At 39.5% G+C, this 18,601-nt stretch overlaps 3 protein-coding genes across 8 annotated transcripts in view; 2 read left to right on the top strand and 1 right to left on the bottom strand.

The window, feature by feature from the left end:
• LOC111344033 (uncharacterized) overlaps positions 1-6,573 on the top strand; it is a 47,593-nt gene extending 41,020 nt beyond the window's left edge. For all 5 annotated transcript variants that reach the window (XM_088755950.1, XM_088755951.1, XM_088755953.1 and 2 more), the window contains 7 exons: positions 5-1,029; positions 1,624-1,775; positions 2,066-2,234; positions 3,250-3,310; positions 5,188-5,380; positions 5,809-5,940; positions 6,109-6,573. In XM_088755950.1, coding sequence (XP_088612076.1) covers positions 5-1,029; positions 1,624-1,775; positions 2,066-2,234; positions 3,250-3,310; positions 5,188-5,380; positions 5,809-5,940; positions 6,109-6,219 — 1,843 coding nt within the window. In that variant the 3' untranslated portion in view covers positions 6,220-6,573. The remainder of the gene's footprint in view (positions 1-4; positions 1,030-1,623; positions 1,776-2,065; positions 2,235-3,249; positions 3,311-5,187; positions 5,381-5,808; positions 5,941-6,108) is intronic.
• Positions 6,487-18,601, bottom strand: part of LOC111344035 (IQ domain-containing protein H) — a 22,639-nt gene continuing 10,524 nt past the window's right edge. Inside the window, exons 15-35 of one of the 2 annotated variants that reach the window (XM_088755963.1) lie at positions 18,550-18,593; positions 17,475-17,552; positions 17,211-17,262; positions 16,887-16,997; positions 16,534-16,600; positions 15,952-16,058; positions 15,491-15,557; positions 13,900-13,983; positions 13,620-13,816; positions 13,127-13,182; positions 12,906-12,991; positions 12,201-12,331; positions 11,304-11,397; positions 11,007-11,222; positions 10,466-10,572; positions 10,087-10,254; positions 9,467-9,655; positions 8,688-8,813; positions 8,318-8,379; positions 7,727-7,835; positions 6,487-7,401 (exon numbers count right to left, since the gene is read on the bottom strand). In XM_088755963.1, coding sequence (XP_088612089.1) covers positions 6,730-7,401; positions 7,727-7,835; positions 8,318-8,379; positions 8,688-8,813; positions 9,467-9,655; positions 10,087-10,254; positions 10,466-10,572; positions 11,007-11,222; positions 11,304-11,397; positions 12,201-12,331; positions 12,906-12,991; positions 13,127-13,182; positions 13,620-13,816; positions 13,900-13,983; positions 15,491-15,557; positions 15,952-16,058; positions 16,534-16,600; positions 16,887-16,997; positions 17,211-17,262; positions 17,475-17,552; positions 18,550-18,593 — 2,823 coding nt within the window. In that variant the 3' untranslated portion in view covers positions 6,487-6,729. Of the gene's footprint in view, positions 7,402-7,726; positions 7,836-8,127; positions 8,190-8,317; positions 8,380-8,687; positions 8,814-9,466; positions 9,656-10,086; positions 10,255-10,465; positions 10,573-11,006; positions 11,223-11,303; positions 11,398-12,200; positions 12,332-12,905; positions 12,992-13,126; positions 13,183-13,619; positions 13,817-13,899; positions 13,984-15,490; positions 15,558-15,951; positions 16,059-16,533; positions 16,601-16,886; positions 16,998-17,210; positions 17,263-17,474; positions 17,553-18,549; positions 18,594-18,601 lie in introns of those variants that run through there. The other variant, XM_088755964.1, reaches the window with a different exon arrangement.
• LOC148732718 (alpha- and gamma-adaptin-binding protein p34-like) overlaps positions 14,941-18,601 on the top strand; it is a 19,832-nt gene continuing 16,171 nt past the window's right edge. Inside the window, exon 1 of the mRNA XM_088755977.1 lies at positions 14,941-15,053. Coding sequence (XP_088612103.1) covers positions 15,051-15,053 — 3 coding nt within the window. The 5' untranslated portion in view covers positions 14,941-15,050. The remainder of the gene's footprint in view (positions 15,054-18,601) is intronic.

The following is an 18,601-nucleotide window of genomic DNA, read 5'->3' as shown; positions in this document are numbered from 1 at the left end:
CTAGGAAGCTCGATCAATTCATCATATGCTGTTATGCCATAAGTACCATTCCAAATCTTAAATGCCACTCACCTGACAGAGCGTTCTCGACTTGCGATGATTTGATGAAAAACAACGGACTACGCATGAGTATTTGGATCCTTGGACTACTGGCCTTTATCGGAAACTTGTTGGTGATCATAGTGAGGATTCGAGTTCGAGATGAAAACAAAGTTCAGTCTTTCATACTCACTAACTTAGCATGTGCAGACTTTCTGATGGGTGTATACTTACTGATCATCGCCATAAAAGATCTTCAATGGAAAGGCGAATACTTCAAACACGACGTTGCTTGGAGAAAGGGAAACCTCTGCCAATTCGCCGGCGCACTTTCAATGCTTTCAAGTGAAGTGTCGGTTCTAATGTTGTTAACTATAACGATAGACAGGCTTATATGTGTCGTCTTTGCCCTTAGATTGCAATCCCTATCATTGAAGTCAGTGCGCATTTTTTGTTGTTGTATATGGATAATTGGCATTATCATATCGTTTATTCCCTGGACAGGAATATCTTATTTCAACGACGAGTTCCATGGCTTTGGCTTCTTTGGCAGTTCTGCAGTTTGTCTGCCGCTTCAGTTCTCAGAGGATAAGCCTGCAGGATGGGAATATGCCACAGTATTTTTCATCGTTTTGAATTCCGTGGTGTTATTGTGTATTATGACTGCTTATGTCTTAATATTCTGGACTGCTTTTACCCTCATTAACTCTTCCTCAGTGAAACACATGAAAGCCGAGTCGACCAAAGCCAGAAGACTTTTCTTCATCGTTTTGACGGACTTTCTCTGTTGGATGCCAATTATCATTATTGGAATTCTATCCTTAACTGGAAATTTTCATGATCCTAAACACGAAGCAAAAGTTTGGATAGCAGTTTTTGTTCTGCCAGTCAACTCTGCCATCAACCCAATCTTATACACCTTTTCCACTCTAGGAGTGCGAAGAAAGTTAAGATCAGCGCTCAGTAGGAGATTTGGCGGAAAGTTCGGCTGTAAGTGAACACTGCCTTGTGTCGTAACTTGAAAACCAGTCGTAAGCAGTATGGAACTGGAGTGGGTTTCATAATTTCTACCGGATAGCGATAGATTTTACTAGAGAAATCATTAAAGCGTCAGTTCATTACCAATCCAAATCAAACAGGTATCACTACATGTTTATAACAAGTGTGGCTTATTCTGTACATCGGCTGCAGTGAAGGTCCACTTTACTTTCACCGTGTAAAGAGGCAATTGGTAATATTAATAAACATTTAACAAAGGATCACGAGAGAAAATAACATTTAAGTCAGCGTTTTCAAATATCCTTGATTCACCTGACTTCTAAAATAGCCCAATGTACTCTGCTTCGCGCTTGCCGACTTGCCAATAATGTGCAAGCCATATCGCATGAAAAATTGCCGCAGAACATGTGCCCCTTATCTAAAGTAAAACATTCTTTCGCTTCTCCAGATTATATTAATATATATTCATAAATCCGTGATATTTCAATGACACACGATTGCGTTCAGTATACTTGGAAAATACTTCAGCGCAGTGAATGTATAGAGAATCATACTGGCTTATTAAATTTCAATTTTTATTTACAGGCGGTATGTGCAAACAAAGAGAGCCCACCGAAAATTTATCCATGCAGGACACAGTTGTCTCGGAGCATCGCCACATGGAATCAGTTGAAAGTCCACAGAGGAAGCTACATATCATAGAGAAAGCTTCTGGATTTTATCAAGATGATGATATAGTATGTCAAGCCTCCTACATGTTTTTGGCTATTTTAGCACCTTAATAACCTCAATAACAATGACTGGGATACGCTATCTTCATTTCCATCACTGCACAAAAGCTTCACATAAAACGCATCAACCATAGTAGCAGGCGAGGTGCTCATCACATAAGAAATGAATTAATTACCTTAAAAAAAACACTTAAGCTTAGTCAGTTACACATACATCGTACAACGGAGATTAACATCCAGTTTGCAGCTCCCAAATTCACCTATCGTCAACTGACATCTCTTTCTTTATGTTATAGTTTTATTTCGTTGCTAAGGAAATGACCAAAGGAGAGAGTTTCAAGGTGTTGCTGAAATGCTTCAGCTCGAGAAAAAGGAGTACTTTCGAGAATGAACTAGAAGTGGTTAAATGTTTACCTCAAAGCGCGACTAGAAATGATATTCCTGCTCTTCAGTGGTACTCGAAAGGTAGAAAGTAAAGTTTGATGTTTTTTTCTTCCCTTTAATTCAAAAGGAAAAGGTAGATGAAATTTTGAAATGCTTCTTAGAAGTAATGAGCAGCAAAGAAATCTGGTCACCAACAAAAGTACAGGGAAAACCTTATACCTTTTTCAAACACAACACGCACGCTCTTGCTGATGCAATTCAGCGCGCGCACATGGATTGTAGAAAACAAACATGCCGTCAATAGAGCGGTCATTTTATTTACTCAACACGTACCCGCACTATCTGTGCTATTTTTCTTTATAGTTGGTGCAGTGTACTGAGGGCTTTAATCTTTTATTATAAAGATATGTTAGAAAACTTAATGGTGCAAAAACCTCAGCAATTCTCAGCTTTTTCGTCGTTACCGAAAGAAACTGGTTAAATGCAGCGCATGCGTAGTCAGTAAAAAAATTGCGATTGAATGGAAAATATGTTTTCTCGGAAATATGCCTATTTCTTGAGAACCACTCATTAGGACTTCACGAAATATGGCACAAAAATACTTTTGGAAATAAGTAACTGGAGTATCGAAAAAATTGATTTTAAACAAAGGAAATTCTAGAAAATCGAGTGGACCTTCAACAAGGTATAATCAAAGACCTCTCTGTTAAACTGTTCGCAAAACGGTGTTACCTTGTGAGTATCGTTACAATCTCCGTGCATGCAAATTATAAAGAAAATCTAATGACTTGATTTGCTACAAAGTAACAAAACCGATTTTAATTGCCAATTTATATCCATTCGTGTCGCCTTGGCAACGGCACATATGTCACCTTAACTATCGAAAAAATAAAGTTTATGTTGTGAACTTGCTTGCTGCCAGTTTTGGAGACCGAGAGATCAAGGGTTTTAGAGAAAATGGTGAAAGAAACAAAGGTATCAAAAACTGTGTTCAGCCACCTTAAGTGACGGAGTTCTTATTCTCTATTCAATCTGCAAAGAGCGAACACGTTCTAATCTTGTTCTCCTGAATTTTAGTGCATATTTTCCTTTACAGCAAATGTTTTGGAAATACATTACGTGAATGAGGATAACCCACGACCCAATGAGAATATAAGGTATGTGCGAGACGAATGCTCCTGAAACTAAATTTGGTTGCACAAGAAAGAGGTTTTTCACAGTAAGCCGGAATTCATGGATTCAGCCACTTTTTCAACAAACATGTCTAAGAGAGAAAATAAAGTAATGATAATGATAACGATTACCATCCCTGTCAAGATTAAGGTGGGGGTGGGGAGGGGGCGGGGTTATGAGGATGTCCCACGACCCAATAAAAATATTAGGTATGTGTGAGATGGGTACTCTTGAATTTTTATTTGGTTGCATAAAAAATGAGGTTTTTCACACTAAGCTGGAATTCGCAGAGTTAACATATTTTTCAACATTGAAACATGTCTAGGGGAGAAAATGTAGTAACGGTAATGATACTAAGCCCTGTGATGGTAACGATGGGGAGAGGTGGGTTATGACCTAGGTATTATCATATATATATATATATATATATATAAGTAGAAGCTTGTAAGGGGTCCCACAAACAATGCTGATCAGTCTCAAACGCGCTGCCTGGAGGATCACTGAAGCAATCGTGGGCTCTTGAAATAACGTAAATAAGAGCAGAAATGTAATGGTCAAGAGGCCAACTCCAATGTAGCTTTGTTGGTTTATTAGCTCGACGTTTCGACCGTCTCGGTCTTCCTCAGGAGCATCATGCTCAGGAGCATCATATATATATATATATATATATATATATATATCTTATTAACCAAGTGCGAGGGCCGTACTGGGAGAATATCGGCCCGAGGTCTTGACAGTACGGACCGAGCGCAGAGAGGTCCGTACAAAAAAGACCGAGGGCCGATATTCTTCCAGTACGGTCCCGAGCAAGCTTGGTTAATAAGAGATTTATTATACGACTGAAGTTCAAAGGGACACAAGTGCGGTATCATTCGGGACCATTCGGGACAGTGCCCGGTCCAATACTTAGAGAATATTGGACCGGCAATAGAGCATTTTAATTGGTTGATTTTAGTTATTGGCCCCCTGACTGCCCGAGTCGTGTATTAAATATATATATATTATCATAGATATAATTGGTTTTCGTAAACTCTGCCCCGTTTACGAGGAGTTGTGACCTATCAATACTCTCAATCAGTAGACTCGACTGAGTTAAAAAGTAAGCCTTTAATCAATGTCTCTCGAATTCGTCTTACAGCGGGTGTGTAAAAATTGGGGCCCTAGTGTTATATACCGAGATATCGCGTAATAGAAAGACAAATATGATCTCCCATTGGTCGTTGTTAAGTGATAATCAATGAAAGTTCATTCAAGGTTACCTCAATCAATGGTGTTAATTAAGAAACTAAACCTCTGTTCTACTCAAATTACGAAGTCTCCGACATGGTAAATAGTATACAGATGCTGACGAAGTTGATGATACAGTTCTGCTGGTATCGATAATTACAATGTTCTGAAAAGATGATCTGTAGCAAAGGTCATTGATCGCTGGTGGTTACTGATAAGAATTACGGTCATCTGCAGTCGACATCATAAATGTGAACTTTAAGATCATCACCACAATTCTGGCCCCAGTTAACATCGGTAACATCATATTCAACATTTTGGGGAAGTAGATATATTAAGATACGTAATTTAAATCAGTTCCTCCTTTACCGTCTGTACTAAGAGGTATGAAAAGGCCTCCTTCAACACTGGCACAGGAAGGGCTTCCTATCCCTTGTCCTTAAATTTCCAAATTCAATTATTGTTTTTCGGTGTTGAAGTGCACTGTTACGTTTACTTTTCCAAAGACTACATTTCTAAATCTATACTCCAAAGGCTCTGAAGTTTGGCACACCTTTATTTCAAGCAGGAAGACGTTATTTTCATTTATGAAACTCTCCCACTGACGATGTTCTTGTTTATACTTTCTTTTCAGCGTGCTCTGCTACAAGTATATCGAAGGAATCTCCCTACTGAATTTTATGGAAAAGAACCGCTCATCCATGAGTCTCTTTCTAGTTTACCATCTTGCTCTTGACATCATTAGGACTTTGGAGTATCTGCATGAGCATGGCGTGAATCATAATGACATTATACCTGCAAATATCTTTTTAACTGAAAATCCAGGGGCGAGTATGGCTCTTCCCATGTAAAAAAAACACATTTTGTCTCACTCTAGAACTGCTATGTTGATGACGTCATAATATGACGAGAACTCAAAATAGTCTTTAAATTATTCACATTATTCAGGCATTCGTTTGCCTATTTCTTCATTCTTTAACTCACTCATTCAGTACTTTCTTCATCCATCCAACCGTCCATCCATTTTTTCATCTTTTTATTTACTAATACTTTCTTTCCGTTCATTCATTTCCTCTTGTATTTTTTTGTGCGTGTTTTCATGAGTTCATTAATTCCCTTCCTCATCCCTTCGTTCCTTTCTCCGTAATTTGATTCATTCATTCTATTATCACTTTCTCTTCTCTCACTCATACATTCATTTCTTCACTAATTCATTATAAGCTCTTCAATAAGTCTGTGGTATTTGCTGTTTCAGATCCCTCGTTGGCGAGCAACGCTGATAAACTTTGACCGTGCATGCAAAGGACCAAGTCATGCAAATGACGTGAGGTCTTTTGGTGATCTGCTCCATGAAATGGCTCAACGATGCAGTGAAGGCTATCAACAGGTAGGAAAAGGTCGATGAAATGATGTTATGTGCATCATTTGCGAGATTGCAAACTTTCCGCTTTCTTTGAGTTTTTTACCATCGCACCTGCTCTGCCTTTAATGCCTTATCAAGTGGCCAAAGGGTGATGTAATTGTTTTCTATGTGTTTTTTCTCCCACAAATACAGGTGTCTGACTCATTCCCTGTTAGTGCAAGGGAAGCAAACACGACCGCTGCCATGGTTCGTTTACAACTTGAGGATGCGTGGGGCGAGTATTTAATGGAAACACGACTGTAACGTAGAATTTGCAATGATCCTCCTTTGACAATTTACCGAGAAGAACGAGAGGACATTCACTTCTTTTCCAGAAGACGATTTAAAGTTTCTGATATAGTTCTCTGTGACATCGATACTTTCCCAACAGTTCGAGGAGTTGAGAGCAAGATGGTACATAAAAAATCTTCTTTAGCGCCAGGTGTTCGTTGCTTATTACGCAGCAAAAAAAGTACACTAACGGTAAAAACATTATCTACACACAACCCTCCCACCTCACAGACTATACAGTTTAGATGAAGACACCTTCGCTTGTTTAATTTTATATACAATGTCAAACTAAGTGGGAAATGTTAAAAGACAACGTTGTTCATTTTATCTCTTTGTTTCTTTTGTTTTCTGTTGAAATTCACAATAACATTCTTCAGGATAATCAACAAATCTGTAAAATCAATATTTCGCGACTTTAACCTCGTAAAAGAATAAATACAGCACTGCATCACTTATCAAACAAAACGACTATTCCCTTCGACATCACTTCTTGGCTGACAAACTCCTTTTGCCTTTGCCATCTTCCCTAGGGGATGGCGTTCTGGTTTTCATTTTTACAGAAGGAGCTCTTTTCTCCTCCCTAAGATTATCTTTAGGTGCCGGGCCAGATGGACTGGACAACGATCTTTGAATGTGGTGTTCCTTGACTGACTCAGGGAGGGTTTTACAGTCATTCAAAATATCCCCTGAGGAGTGAGGTGGGTCCGTCGAAACCTCCTCACTCTCGGCTGCAACGTTGCTCCCAGAGGACGTCTGAGCAACCTCATAAGAGGTTAAGGCATTTGATACTCCACTAACAACAGAGGCTGCCCTAGTAGTGACTGGTGTTTCCTCTATAACCGCTGTCGAGCCAGCTGGCGATATTCCAGCCGCAGGGGTGGGAGGAGGGGCACTACTTTGGCCGGTCTGTACTCTCCCTTCCATCTGACTTGATCTCCTATGTTCCTCCGCAAGTCGCTGCTTTTCCTTCTCTTCTTCCATTTCCTTTTTATCTTTTTCAATGGCATGCATTTGCTGTTGGTGTTCTTGGAGGATTCGCTGCATTTCCTTAGGTCGCGGGGCATGCAGTTGCGGAGATTTCGTGCAAGGGATTGAAGGGTTTTTTTTGTTCTCTTCAGTTGTTCCCAAGATGGAGTCAATGTCATCAATGGCTGCCTGAGAAACAAAATACAAAAATACAATACAAATAACAACATGAAATCATTTCAAAGAAATTACAGAAACAATTTTTCTAGTAACATTACTCCCTCAGTTAGCCATTCCAAACGACAACAAATTTCCCTCTCCTGAGCCAGGCCCTTGACCAAAGAAAACGATTGCAAAAGGGGGAGAGTGAGCAACAAACAGCGGTAGTTTTCTTTTACACGTTCCTTAGCATGCCTCCACTGACCGTCAATCCCAAAACCCGGCAAAAGCAAAGTTTTTCATTCCAAAGGATAGATATTTAAGTGCATCAAAATCTGGTATTAAGTAGACTGACCTGAAAGTTACTCTCTCCCTGCATATTTGGAGCCGAGATTTCCTGATGAATTACTGACAAGTTACGAGCAAATGTTGATAAAGAGCCTTGCAGATCATCACTCATGACACTGAAACAGAGTCGACAAAGAATTAAAATTTAGGAGTGAGGTGTTTGGGACTGTTTACGAAATAGTTATAGATATGGACTAAATATCTGCAAATCAAAGTCATGACAAGCGATTAAATCTTGGACGGGATGATGATTGTGAGAAATTTATTAGAACAAACAAGAAAATGAGCCACAATTTATTGCTGGTTGTCCTTCGTCTGCAGTTCGTAACTGAAACACGATCATGACTAAGTTTCAAGTCAAGTCTACCTTGACCAGGATTTCGTTTCCGAAGAGTGATCATGAAGATATGCCACTGAAGGTCAATCAACTGATGTGTCAACCCCAAGGCACGACCACAACAAATATGGGGCTTTCAGTTCAGGATACGAAAGATGGGTAGAAGTAAGTGACTCAGACACACGCACAGAGAACATTTTAAGTTCATTTCAAGCAGATGCAACAAAAATGAAAATCAAAGGCAAAGACGGAACAACTTACAACATTCCTAGATGTTCACGTTTTGAACTGTCCACCAAAGTGAAAATTGTACCAGCTTTTTCCTATAAAGAAACAAACATTACAAATAGATGAAATCACGACAAAAAATTAAAATAAGTTTTCCTCCGTGAACCAAACATAGTGTGTTCCACGAACTGTAATTTAAAATGTTGCGTGGTGAAGAAATTTTTTTTTTTTCAAGGAAGTATTTAGCGAGGTAAAAGCCGAAAAGAATGAGAAAATGTGTAGGGAACTTCACTGGCGATGTTGATAGCATAACAAGAAATATTCTCTTGTAACTTAGCAAATGAGTGTAACACCAGCCAGGGACCGAAGCACGTTGTTACCACGTGATAAACGATTTCCTTACCTTCATATCAAAACCAATACCATGTGCACGACACATTTGGAAAAATACGCTGTAATGGATCACACTTAAGTTACTGTGCAGCAGTCTGGTGCTAAGAATGGCGAAACGATTAGGATTGGGGGGCGGCTGTAAAGCAATGAAAACACAAATCACACAAAATGACAAGGCAATGGCAACAGCTTCTTCGCGATTATTACAGAAACTCTTAGACGCAAAAGGGTATTGTGTGTCGATGATATGCCACTTCTCCCCAGTGAGCTTTCACTGACTTCGAATCTGGCCATATAAACTCATCGTCCGTTGATTGAATTCGTAAAAGATCTGAAATTTTTTTCTCATTAAAACAACTGGAGTTCTTTTAATCAAAGAATGTTCAAGAACACAATTGTATACTGTAATGTCATAAAACTTCGCAAGACTCCGGCTGAACGAATGAAATCCCCCACGAGACCAACAAACACTAGTTGTTTTTAATATGATTACATCGAAACTAAACAACTATAGCAAAACCTGTATATAGCAGAAACCCACTCGTTGGCAGACACGAGTTAAAGTCCCAAATTGTTCATCCCAAATTGTTCATCCCAAATTTTTTAGCAACAAGAAGTTGCATTCAGCAGACACTTTTCGTCCAATTACAGATTAGGATTACAGTTTTATGTTTCTTCCGGTGATTACTCATTAGTGACATCACATCTAACCGAACTTGCTACATTTTGAATGCTGGCTGTTCACTCATTCTTTTATTTCTGTACTGTAAATCCGCATAAGAATCTCACCTCCTCTTCCTCAAATGTTTTTCGTCTCTTTCTCCGTCCGCTTTCTTCTTGTTTCTTTTTAACTGGCACCACAAATGATGATTGTGGAGCTTGAAACTCTCCACCAGACACATATAGCATAAGTTTTGTCATAGCCATACTGTCACTGTACCTAAGCTTTAGGTCGACAGCCCACACAACCTGCTCCAACTGAGAAAATAAAGCACGATTTTATGCATGGAAGTTATAACTGGCCATCATGGGGTGTAGGTTTCGTCCTCGAATGCTCATCGTATCTTTCACACAGCAAATGAGCGATAGTGGAAAGTTAGCACCGACTGCCAACTTTGCATCTGTTCCTTTCAATCACTAAAGATTTTCTGCGTCGGCAACATTATTTAACATTAAAAATATGGTTATTGCACGATACACTGAGGAACAACTCAGATTGTAGTCGAACTAAGTCTTGTCACGTCTGAATTGATTAATAACCTGAGTTAGGGTTAGGGTTAGGTTACTTGTTAAGAATGTTTCAGGCTCAAATCGTGAAAAAAGAAAAAGAGAAAGTTCAGCGTCAGCATCAAAATTAGATGTTCTTATTAAAAAAAAATAGTGTAATCGCACTCTACTGCAATGCTTACCGATTTAGGATCAATAAACGTCACAAAGTCGATCGAAAAATATCCCACAATTCCCCGTAGTTTACAGGCGTTTGACACAGCATCAGCAGCCGTGCATAGTACCGGCGGATCCACAGAGGTCTGGGGCACAGAGTATCCCCAACATCTGAACGGTGACGTGGCGTGAATCTAAGGAGAATAAGTAAATTTATCAGTAGTGAAGGTTAACACGACGAACGAAAAAAAAAATTATGTGGCCAGTTGTTTTTGTTTTGTTTTGCTTTGTTTTGATTTTTTTTTTTTTTTTAAATTTGTGTCCTTAATGTTTATCTTGCAACAAAATAAAATGACCTCAGTCTCGGATTTAGTTGATTACGTTGATGTCACAATTCTAACTTACCTGGTCTGCCATAGACAAGACTGTTGTCTCCCCAGTCGGTTCAATTAACACATCCACACTGAGAGTTGTAACACTGTCAGACGAAGGGCAAGCTTCAATAACTCCTCCTGAAAAATGAAAAAAACCTACTTGATTGTACAATTATTACGCGCAAATATACTCAGATCGATTTTCCCCTCAGTATATTACAAGGTATGAAGGTAGCTGACGTGCTGGGCACATGATCGAAAGGTCTGGTCAGGTTAGGTTAGAGTACTGTGGGTTTTTGTGTAGGCCACATGACTCTAACAGTGCCTCTCTCTCTCTCTACCAGAAGTTTAATAGATACCTCAGAACTGTCAGGAAATCTAAAGAAAAGCTGGGGGAGGGGGTTGAGGGCTACCTGCGCCGGACTAGAATCCCATCCGGGAGTGGTAGGCAGCAGTACTCGCAGTTCCTTCATTTCACAAAAATAAGGATGAGGCTCCGGCAGGTAGTGCTGTTTAGTCTCGTATGGAGATTCTATGCTGATAATCATACATGTGTTACAAAAATCCCCCACCTCTTTTTAGAAAATCCTGAAGAAACTTGTCCCATGTGGGGTAGAGGTCGCTACTCACGGGAGTAGCATGGTGGGCTATAATCTCGGGTATCTCTGCTGAAACTCTGATCAAGGTTGGTTCATGAGCCCATTTTTTGTTCCATTTCTCACCGTACCGCTGACACTCTTTCACGGCCCACGAGTAGCACTTCAAATAAGGCGTGACATCACAGAAAGCTGCAAGGAGAGAGCAAGCACTTAAATCTAGATTTCACCTCCAAAGCAATCGAGCATGTGTCAACACCAGTTTATGCTTACCTGTTCCTCTGCCATCAAATTCATTGTCCATTTTGAAGAGCCATCGTTTAATATGGAGGTTCTCCGTTACCAGTTCAGCAAGACTTTCGTGAAGCTGAAACAGGAAGAGCGAGACTCCGTTAAAGTTGTTCACAATTACTGATTTTCTCAATAAGAGTAAGGAAAAACTTTCCAAGAGCTCAACTCGATTGCAATTTTACCAACCCAAATTATCAAATGTTAAGCTGTTGATTTAGACATCTAACTGAATTGACCGTTCTTTAGCCCTTCCAAATAAAATTTCAGGCTTTCTAGCGTTCTCAGTAAAAAACGCCATCACCAACGCATTAAACTCGGCATGCTATGATACGGTTGGTGTTTGAACCAGGCCACTCCAAAGTCAAAATTAACAGCCAAGCCAGGCAGGAAGACAAGGGAAAAGCTGTCCCAAATTGAAATAGCCGTTCTCAATTGATTCAGACACCGAACGTTTCATTTACTTAGAACCCTTTAATCCCTGAGACTGACTAGCATCAAATTTCTCCTTATAATAACACCCCTAAATCACATTTTGTGGTCACGGGAATAAAGGACATGATCATCAACCAAAGAAGCTCTGGATTGTAAAAAATTCTCCTTGTCAGCACCACATGAAATGTCTAGAGAACAGTATGGAGAGTAAAGATTAGGCTCAACCAGTCTTTATGTTCAACTTTTAAAAAGTCACCATTCTAAACCGCGCCTTGTCCACAGATATTTATCAACAGGCAAAAATGGCAAACCAAGTAGGCAAAGACATGGAACTAGAATAATTTTACGCGTATGCCTTCAGTCACTTAAGGAAATGAGATGCAATATGGGCCCCGTAAATACTGCACAAACCTGTGGAAGACTGTATATGTCAAATACTGCACAAACCTGTGGAAGACTGTATATGTCAAAGTGGCCAGGAGGAATCTCAACCTTTGCGCTGAGAAAAATCCTCTTGGAACCTGACTTGGTAGAGTATAATGAGGCCACTTCGGGCTCTGGGCTCAAAACCGGAATATCTGATTGAGAAAGACAAACAACATTCAACCTCAATACCATACTGCCGCACCTATGCTCTGGGCTCAAAACCGGAATATCTGATTGAGAAAGACAACCAACATTCAACCTCAATACCATACTGCCGCACCTATGCTCTGGGTTCAAAACCGGAATATCTGATTGAGAAAGACAAACAACATTCAACCTCTATACCATACTGCCGCACGTATGCTCTCGACGCTTGATGTCTTCTCTCATCATCCACAAATCTTCACGTGATTATCCCTTTCTGCGATACAATACTGTTGCTTATCTGAATGAGCGTCTTTCACAGGGGTTTCAATAAAAGCTGTTTAGCCTACGACCTGGCTCTCGTGTTTGGGTTTCGCCGTGCGGCATGCTGCAGCCGCTTATTACACCATCGGCAGCCGCTTATGTAAAAAGTTATTGAAACCCCTACTTTCATTTTGCAATCGATAATTAGTGCAGCACCACATGAGGATGCTATCTCGATGTGCGCTTTAAAGATAGTGAGGTTCTGTGCACAAGATAAGCAATACATCTACACCTATCTGAAAAGTTTGTCAGATTTACCCAGTAAATCAGCCAAGTAAATGTCGTCTTTATGAAGAACACCAGGAACTATATATGCATCGCGACCTTTGATTAAATTCCTCAGCCTAACAAAGATTAAACGCAAAGAAAAATGAGCACTGCAATCTTAAACACTGGTAAAGTTAAAAATGGCCCATTAAACCCACAGGTAATAACTGGTAAGTTATTCTTCCATAGTTGGAATTAAGCAAAAGTCTTACCGTTTCACTGTTCGTGGACTGTACTTTAAGATGGATGAAAGACACATATTGTGAGTCTGTTGGACGAATAAAAAACTCAGGTATTTATACATGACATCAAAAAACAGATCTATAGCTTGGAAAACAAGAACTAAGCAGAGATACGTGTTTCTGGCACAACTATGTGCCAACAAGGTGGACTGTAAACGCAGATGATATCATTTAATCATTTACTCTTAGAAATAGTGGGCATGCCAGAAAAAAACATAATTTGTATAGTGTGCTGTAAAAAACGCTCGATTTTTTCTGTAGAAAATGCTCCTTATTGGACGAAAGCACGTTTATTCCGTTTGCTAGCTTTACTCAATGTTAGTCAAAGTGACAATGAAATGTTTTTCATTAAACGTAAGTAAATTATATTTTTGTTTTTCCTGGACAGTATAAAACATTACTCTCGTAAAGATAGCGATAAAACTGAAATTTCAAACTCATGAAAAGGTGGAAAATGCCATACTGGGAATCTGTTCACAGCATCCGGTACAATGATCTTGTAGCGGTTTTCGATGTCTTCATCCTCCTCTCCATTTCCTTTGGATTCAGAATTGTTCTTTTCCAGTCTCCGCGCTTTCATTGCTAGTAGTTTCGAATAATACTGGTAGACTTCGTCATTTAGTTCCACAGGACTAATATAAATAACTTCGACTTTGGGATCTACGTAATAAAAAGATGGTCATTAGAAAATTGCGAAAGGAATTCACTAAGATTTGCTGTATGTAGGTAGGACCTATTCTTACCGGCTATGTCGCACAGTCTGGCCATTTGAAGATTCTGTAAAATTTTTATTTCACTCAGTTCATCTCGAATGTGCTGAGCATATCCTACAAAATACAAAGGAACGTCAAAATCTAGGTTAAGCTGACTTATATACGCATTTTGATTGGTTCTCAATTGTGATCTATTGAAGGAAAGATGCATAGATGATGCCACCATTAACAACATTTTGCTATTTTATCAAATAAAACAAATAGGTTCTAAGTTGTCATGGATGTGTACAGTAGTAGATCAAAGAAGACGTCAAAATGTGGTGAGGACATCAGTGACACACTCAGCTGTGCCTCGTTTGCCACCTTTTTTGTTCTTACCAAACTTTGATGTCTTCTGTGATTTATTCCTGAACAGGCGCACGGCGGCACGGAAGCTAATTGTTCCGACGAAGGGCTAACGCTCGAAACGTCAGCTTTTGTAATCATTACGGTGGCCAATTTACCATTTCAACTTTGTTGATATATCCAAATTATTTCGTTACTCCCACCGACGCAGCCCCAAACAGTTTCTTTCGAAACTATCAGCCTTTACTAATTGTTAAATAGATCACTTGGGTGAGAGGAATGGAATGCCTTCACACTTCAAAACTTAGAGTACTGAAAGTGCCACTACGACGAAAATTTTTGTCTCTGGTTTTGACATTTTTTAGCGCCAATCAAGTTGATATGGTTAGAATTGTACTATGCGATAGTTTTTAGGTCAATGGAAACGAAATACGCCTTGATATAGCTGGCCGAAATTCCCGAAAAACCCGTCCGCCATTGCTCAGCTCGCAAACGAGAGCCAGCGACTGAACTGAAAAGCGGTTTTACGCATGAGTTGGCCATATGCGCACTTTAGCATCGCGCTTCGTGTGTTGTGAGAGATTCCACAGTGGAAATTCTAGGCGCTTTATAAGATGTATTCTTCCTCGAATTCTTCTTCCAAATGGCATACAAATTTAGCCACGTTTTTTAGATCGAGCTGCGCATATGACGTCACTTCCGAAAGGCTCCAACTAGTGCCAACTCTTTATGCCACACTCGGCCATTTTTTAATTGAGTAATGGCGGGCGACCAAAAACGAAAAATAGGGTTGAAATAATCATACTTCCCGTGAGAATTTTGCGAGTAAACTTGGCATGGTAAGTGTTTCTTACTTCTTGTTTCCAGAAGTGAAAAGAAAAGGCAATGCAAAATTTTGATCATAGTGGCACTTGAAGGTTTGGATGGATTTCACAGCATGCACTGGCGCTGCACTAACTCAAATACTAAAATTGACCATTTCAGGAACCTCCGAAGTCTTATCTAGTATAAATCTGTTTCCAAATTCTTTTTGAGATTTTCTTTTTTGGTTTTACATCAAGATCACACTCTCCATCCGTTTAAATCTGTGCACTGTCATAAAACATTTCTGAGCTATGAATTGATAATAATAATAAGAAGTACAATGTTGATCAAGTTTCTCTAGTAAAAGCCCGCTCAGTTACGTAGGCAGCTCTATAAGGTGTGTTTTTCTTGAAAGATTTCAGTCGAGTGCGGCTGTCTCCTGCAGTCCGACATGCGATAAAATAGTACTTACCTAAGGACGGTATATGAATTACTACTCTCCTAGAATCCTTGATACGAGGCCAGGCTTCTTGAAATGCCTAAGGACAGTCGCGTAAAAAATATACAGATACAATTCACTGTTACAGAAGAACTTTTTCTTTCCATTACAAAGGCTCAAGCAAAGAATCATAATAGAGACAACGCGCACGTTTCATTTTTTTACGAATCAAACCCATAAAGCTAAAACAACCAAAGGAACCCTTGGCACAAAATTTGTAGAGGGGATTACTCCTTTACCGCATGTGCGCGCTCATATGAAAATAGTAGTTCAGATATTTCAAAGAGGACCATGGTCTGGGAACAGGGATAACGTATAGAAGTACAATGGATCGTTCAAGCCGACCATAATCCAACTAACCATAGCCACCGTGTCTCCCAAAGTCATTAAGGTACATGTGATAATTTATCTAAGCAAAAAATTATGGAACTAACCTTTGCGCGTACTTTGAACCTTTTGAGCTGTAATTTTCTTGTCGCTTTAAGCTGTTTTCGCACCATGGATATTTTACAGCTCATAATCCATGATATTGCAATGACACCTTCGAAAAACAAAAAAAGGAAGAAGATCAAATTGTAGTTTAAATATTTTGCCATAATCAAGAGCACAAAAGTGGCTGGCCGTGTGGTTTCTCGATTCTGAAACATTTGCCCTAAATTGTCTCTTTCGTCATTCGCAGTCCTTCGAAATATTCATCATCACACTGCATGAAGTTAAGATCAAATTTGAAGGTAACTCTCTATACCTCAAAGCTACATACAATTCAGACTTCTGGCCACTCACAGTTGTGGAAACTTCGCGGCACACATATCTCTTTCCCCGAGGTGACAAGACCCTTTTTCCGCATCACCCACCAACACGACACTTACTTGCTTTTCCAGCAAGTTAGAAGCGCTAGGACATAACTCTGCCAAAAAATACTTCACTGGACAACAGAAACAAACTACTTCGACTTATCAAGAAGGTGTATCTCGATAATAACTAGTGGTCGTTCACTCTGGAGTGACGTTTCTAACCTGCCGCCCATTTCCGCTTTCGGTAGAGAAGGTAGGCCGAGCGATCCTTGTATCTTCGCCACGTGGACTGAAAAAAAAAATGGATGGCAACGTTTAAGAGGATCTGATATACAGCCTGATGCCACCTAGCAAATAGCTAGGTACAAAAGCAAAGCACACAAGCATGTGACAGTTAACATGAACGCAGCATCATACCCTGCAGGTAAGAATCAAACACTAAAACCGATAATAGATCTTTAGTTGATGGTACCACCCATCCAGAATTGGGTTGCGTTCTCCTAAAGTTGCACACTAGGACTATTTCTTGCTTACATTGTGATCTGAATTACAAAGCGACGGAAAGTAAAAGGTACCTGTATTTTTACAGCTGCCATTTCTGTGCCTCTTGGACCAAGGTATCTTCTACCAGGCGTTTTAATAATCTTTTCCACATCATCCGCATTTAATATACAAGTTAGGAAATGCTGCAAGGAGAAAATCGATTACCTAACTTTACTTGAAGGTGTACAAAAGGTTTGACTATATACTGTAATGCCTCTAAAAACTGCATTTAGTTTTAAAGCCACGACGTCCCTCGTATCTACATTATGAAAAGTTCAACTTGATAACTTTGAACAACAAAGCTACATGTACCCGGGCACATGCAGCCCATATGAAACGAGATGCATTGTACTGACCTCGACTGTTGGATCTTGTTCGAGTTCAAAAACTAGTGCTAGATCAGCCAATCTGAAAAATGAAGGTTACAAGATGCCATTGTGGGACAATTTTCACCTCACCATCCCCTCACTTAAACTATCAGTCATTACTTCGTCCTACGTCATCCATAAAAAAAGACAAAAACTTTAACCTAATTTATAAAACTACATGTAAATGCCAGTTACCAGAAAATACCATTTATACGTAAGATCAATTCTACGACTTTGAAATTTTCTTCTCACCTGTCCCCTTCAATGAAGGCAATCGGGACGCAATAATTGGTGAGAAGCTCTTCCAGCTTCAGAATTAAAGTCAGTATGCTGAAAAATAATGATAAACAGTGACATGTAATTGAAATCTACTAAGAGCACTTGATCACTAGAAAAAGGCGTACTTGAGCGATGAGCGATTTTCGATAATAAAGCCTGCTTAAACAAAGCATAACGCATACACTGTTGAACTCTTTAATTCCCAGAAGTGATAACAAGTATCCTCTCCTTATAAATAGCCCCACATTATCCATCAAACAGGCCATGAGAATACTCAAACTTATCTCTCAGGTAGTTGTTAAAGCGATCTAACACCAAATTCTTGTAACTAATGTACAAGGTAATGTGTAGAAGTTAGAGGGGAGAATTTATCAAACAATCATATCTTGGGAGTTAAGTGTTAAGACAGCAGTTAATAGCACGAACTGCTGATGATGGGACTTGTTTGAATCAAAAACTAAAAGTTCACAAAGTACCGATTAACGCGTAAAAAAATGATACATGTCTTTGTAGCTTGATGTAAAAGAGCAACTTCCTTGCAGCATTGGTTATGCATGCGATTATCCCAAAACAACTTTTAAAAACTGTGCGACTTCTACTAGTGTCTCGAACAAAGATTTCTCGTAATTCATTTAAATGTAAAGCAATCATCTCTGAAAGTCAACTGTATTGTGGGTTTTGCTTAGCTCTACTCTACAACTGATTTAAAAAACTTCATCCCAACGTCCAAGTCAAACCTATAACTAAAACAAATCGAGACTGGCGTTGGTTCTCGTCCTTGCTCGGAATACTTTCTTTTAATGGTCCTTCCCCTTCGCAAAAACCAAAACTCCGAATTCCGATGGACCAGGAAACAGTGGACAAGAGAAGCCACTTCGTAGAATGTCAACTGCTTAATTCCTATTCACATTTCCCATTTCCATTTCCCATTACCATTTCCTATTCCCAATTCTGATTAGCAGTTCGGACATTTTTGGTTATAGATTTCCGACACTACATCGAAAGCATTCTAACGGTGAGTTGGCTAAAGGAAACAGAATGGACTCACCTTCCCCAAGACAGACAATAATGCTGTTTGAAGTCCAAATAATCCTATTAAT

Source organism: Stylophora pistillata, chromosome 4 (genome assembly GCF_964205215.1).
Source record: "Stylophora pistillata chromosome 4, jaStyPist1.2, whole genome shotgun sequence".
Classification (NCBI taxonomy): domain Eukaryota; kingdom Metazoa; phylum Cnidaria; class Anthozoa; order Scleractinia; family Pocilloporidae; genus Stylophora; species Stylophora pistillata.
This window is presented reverse-complemented; position numbering and strand designations above follow the sequence as displayed.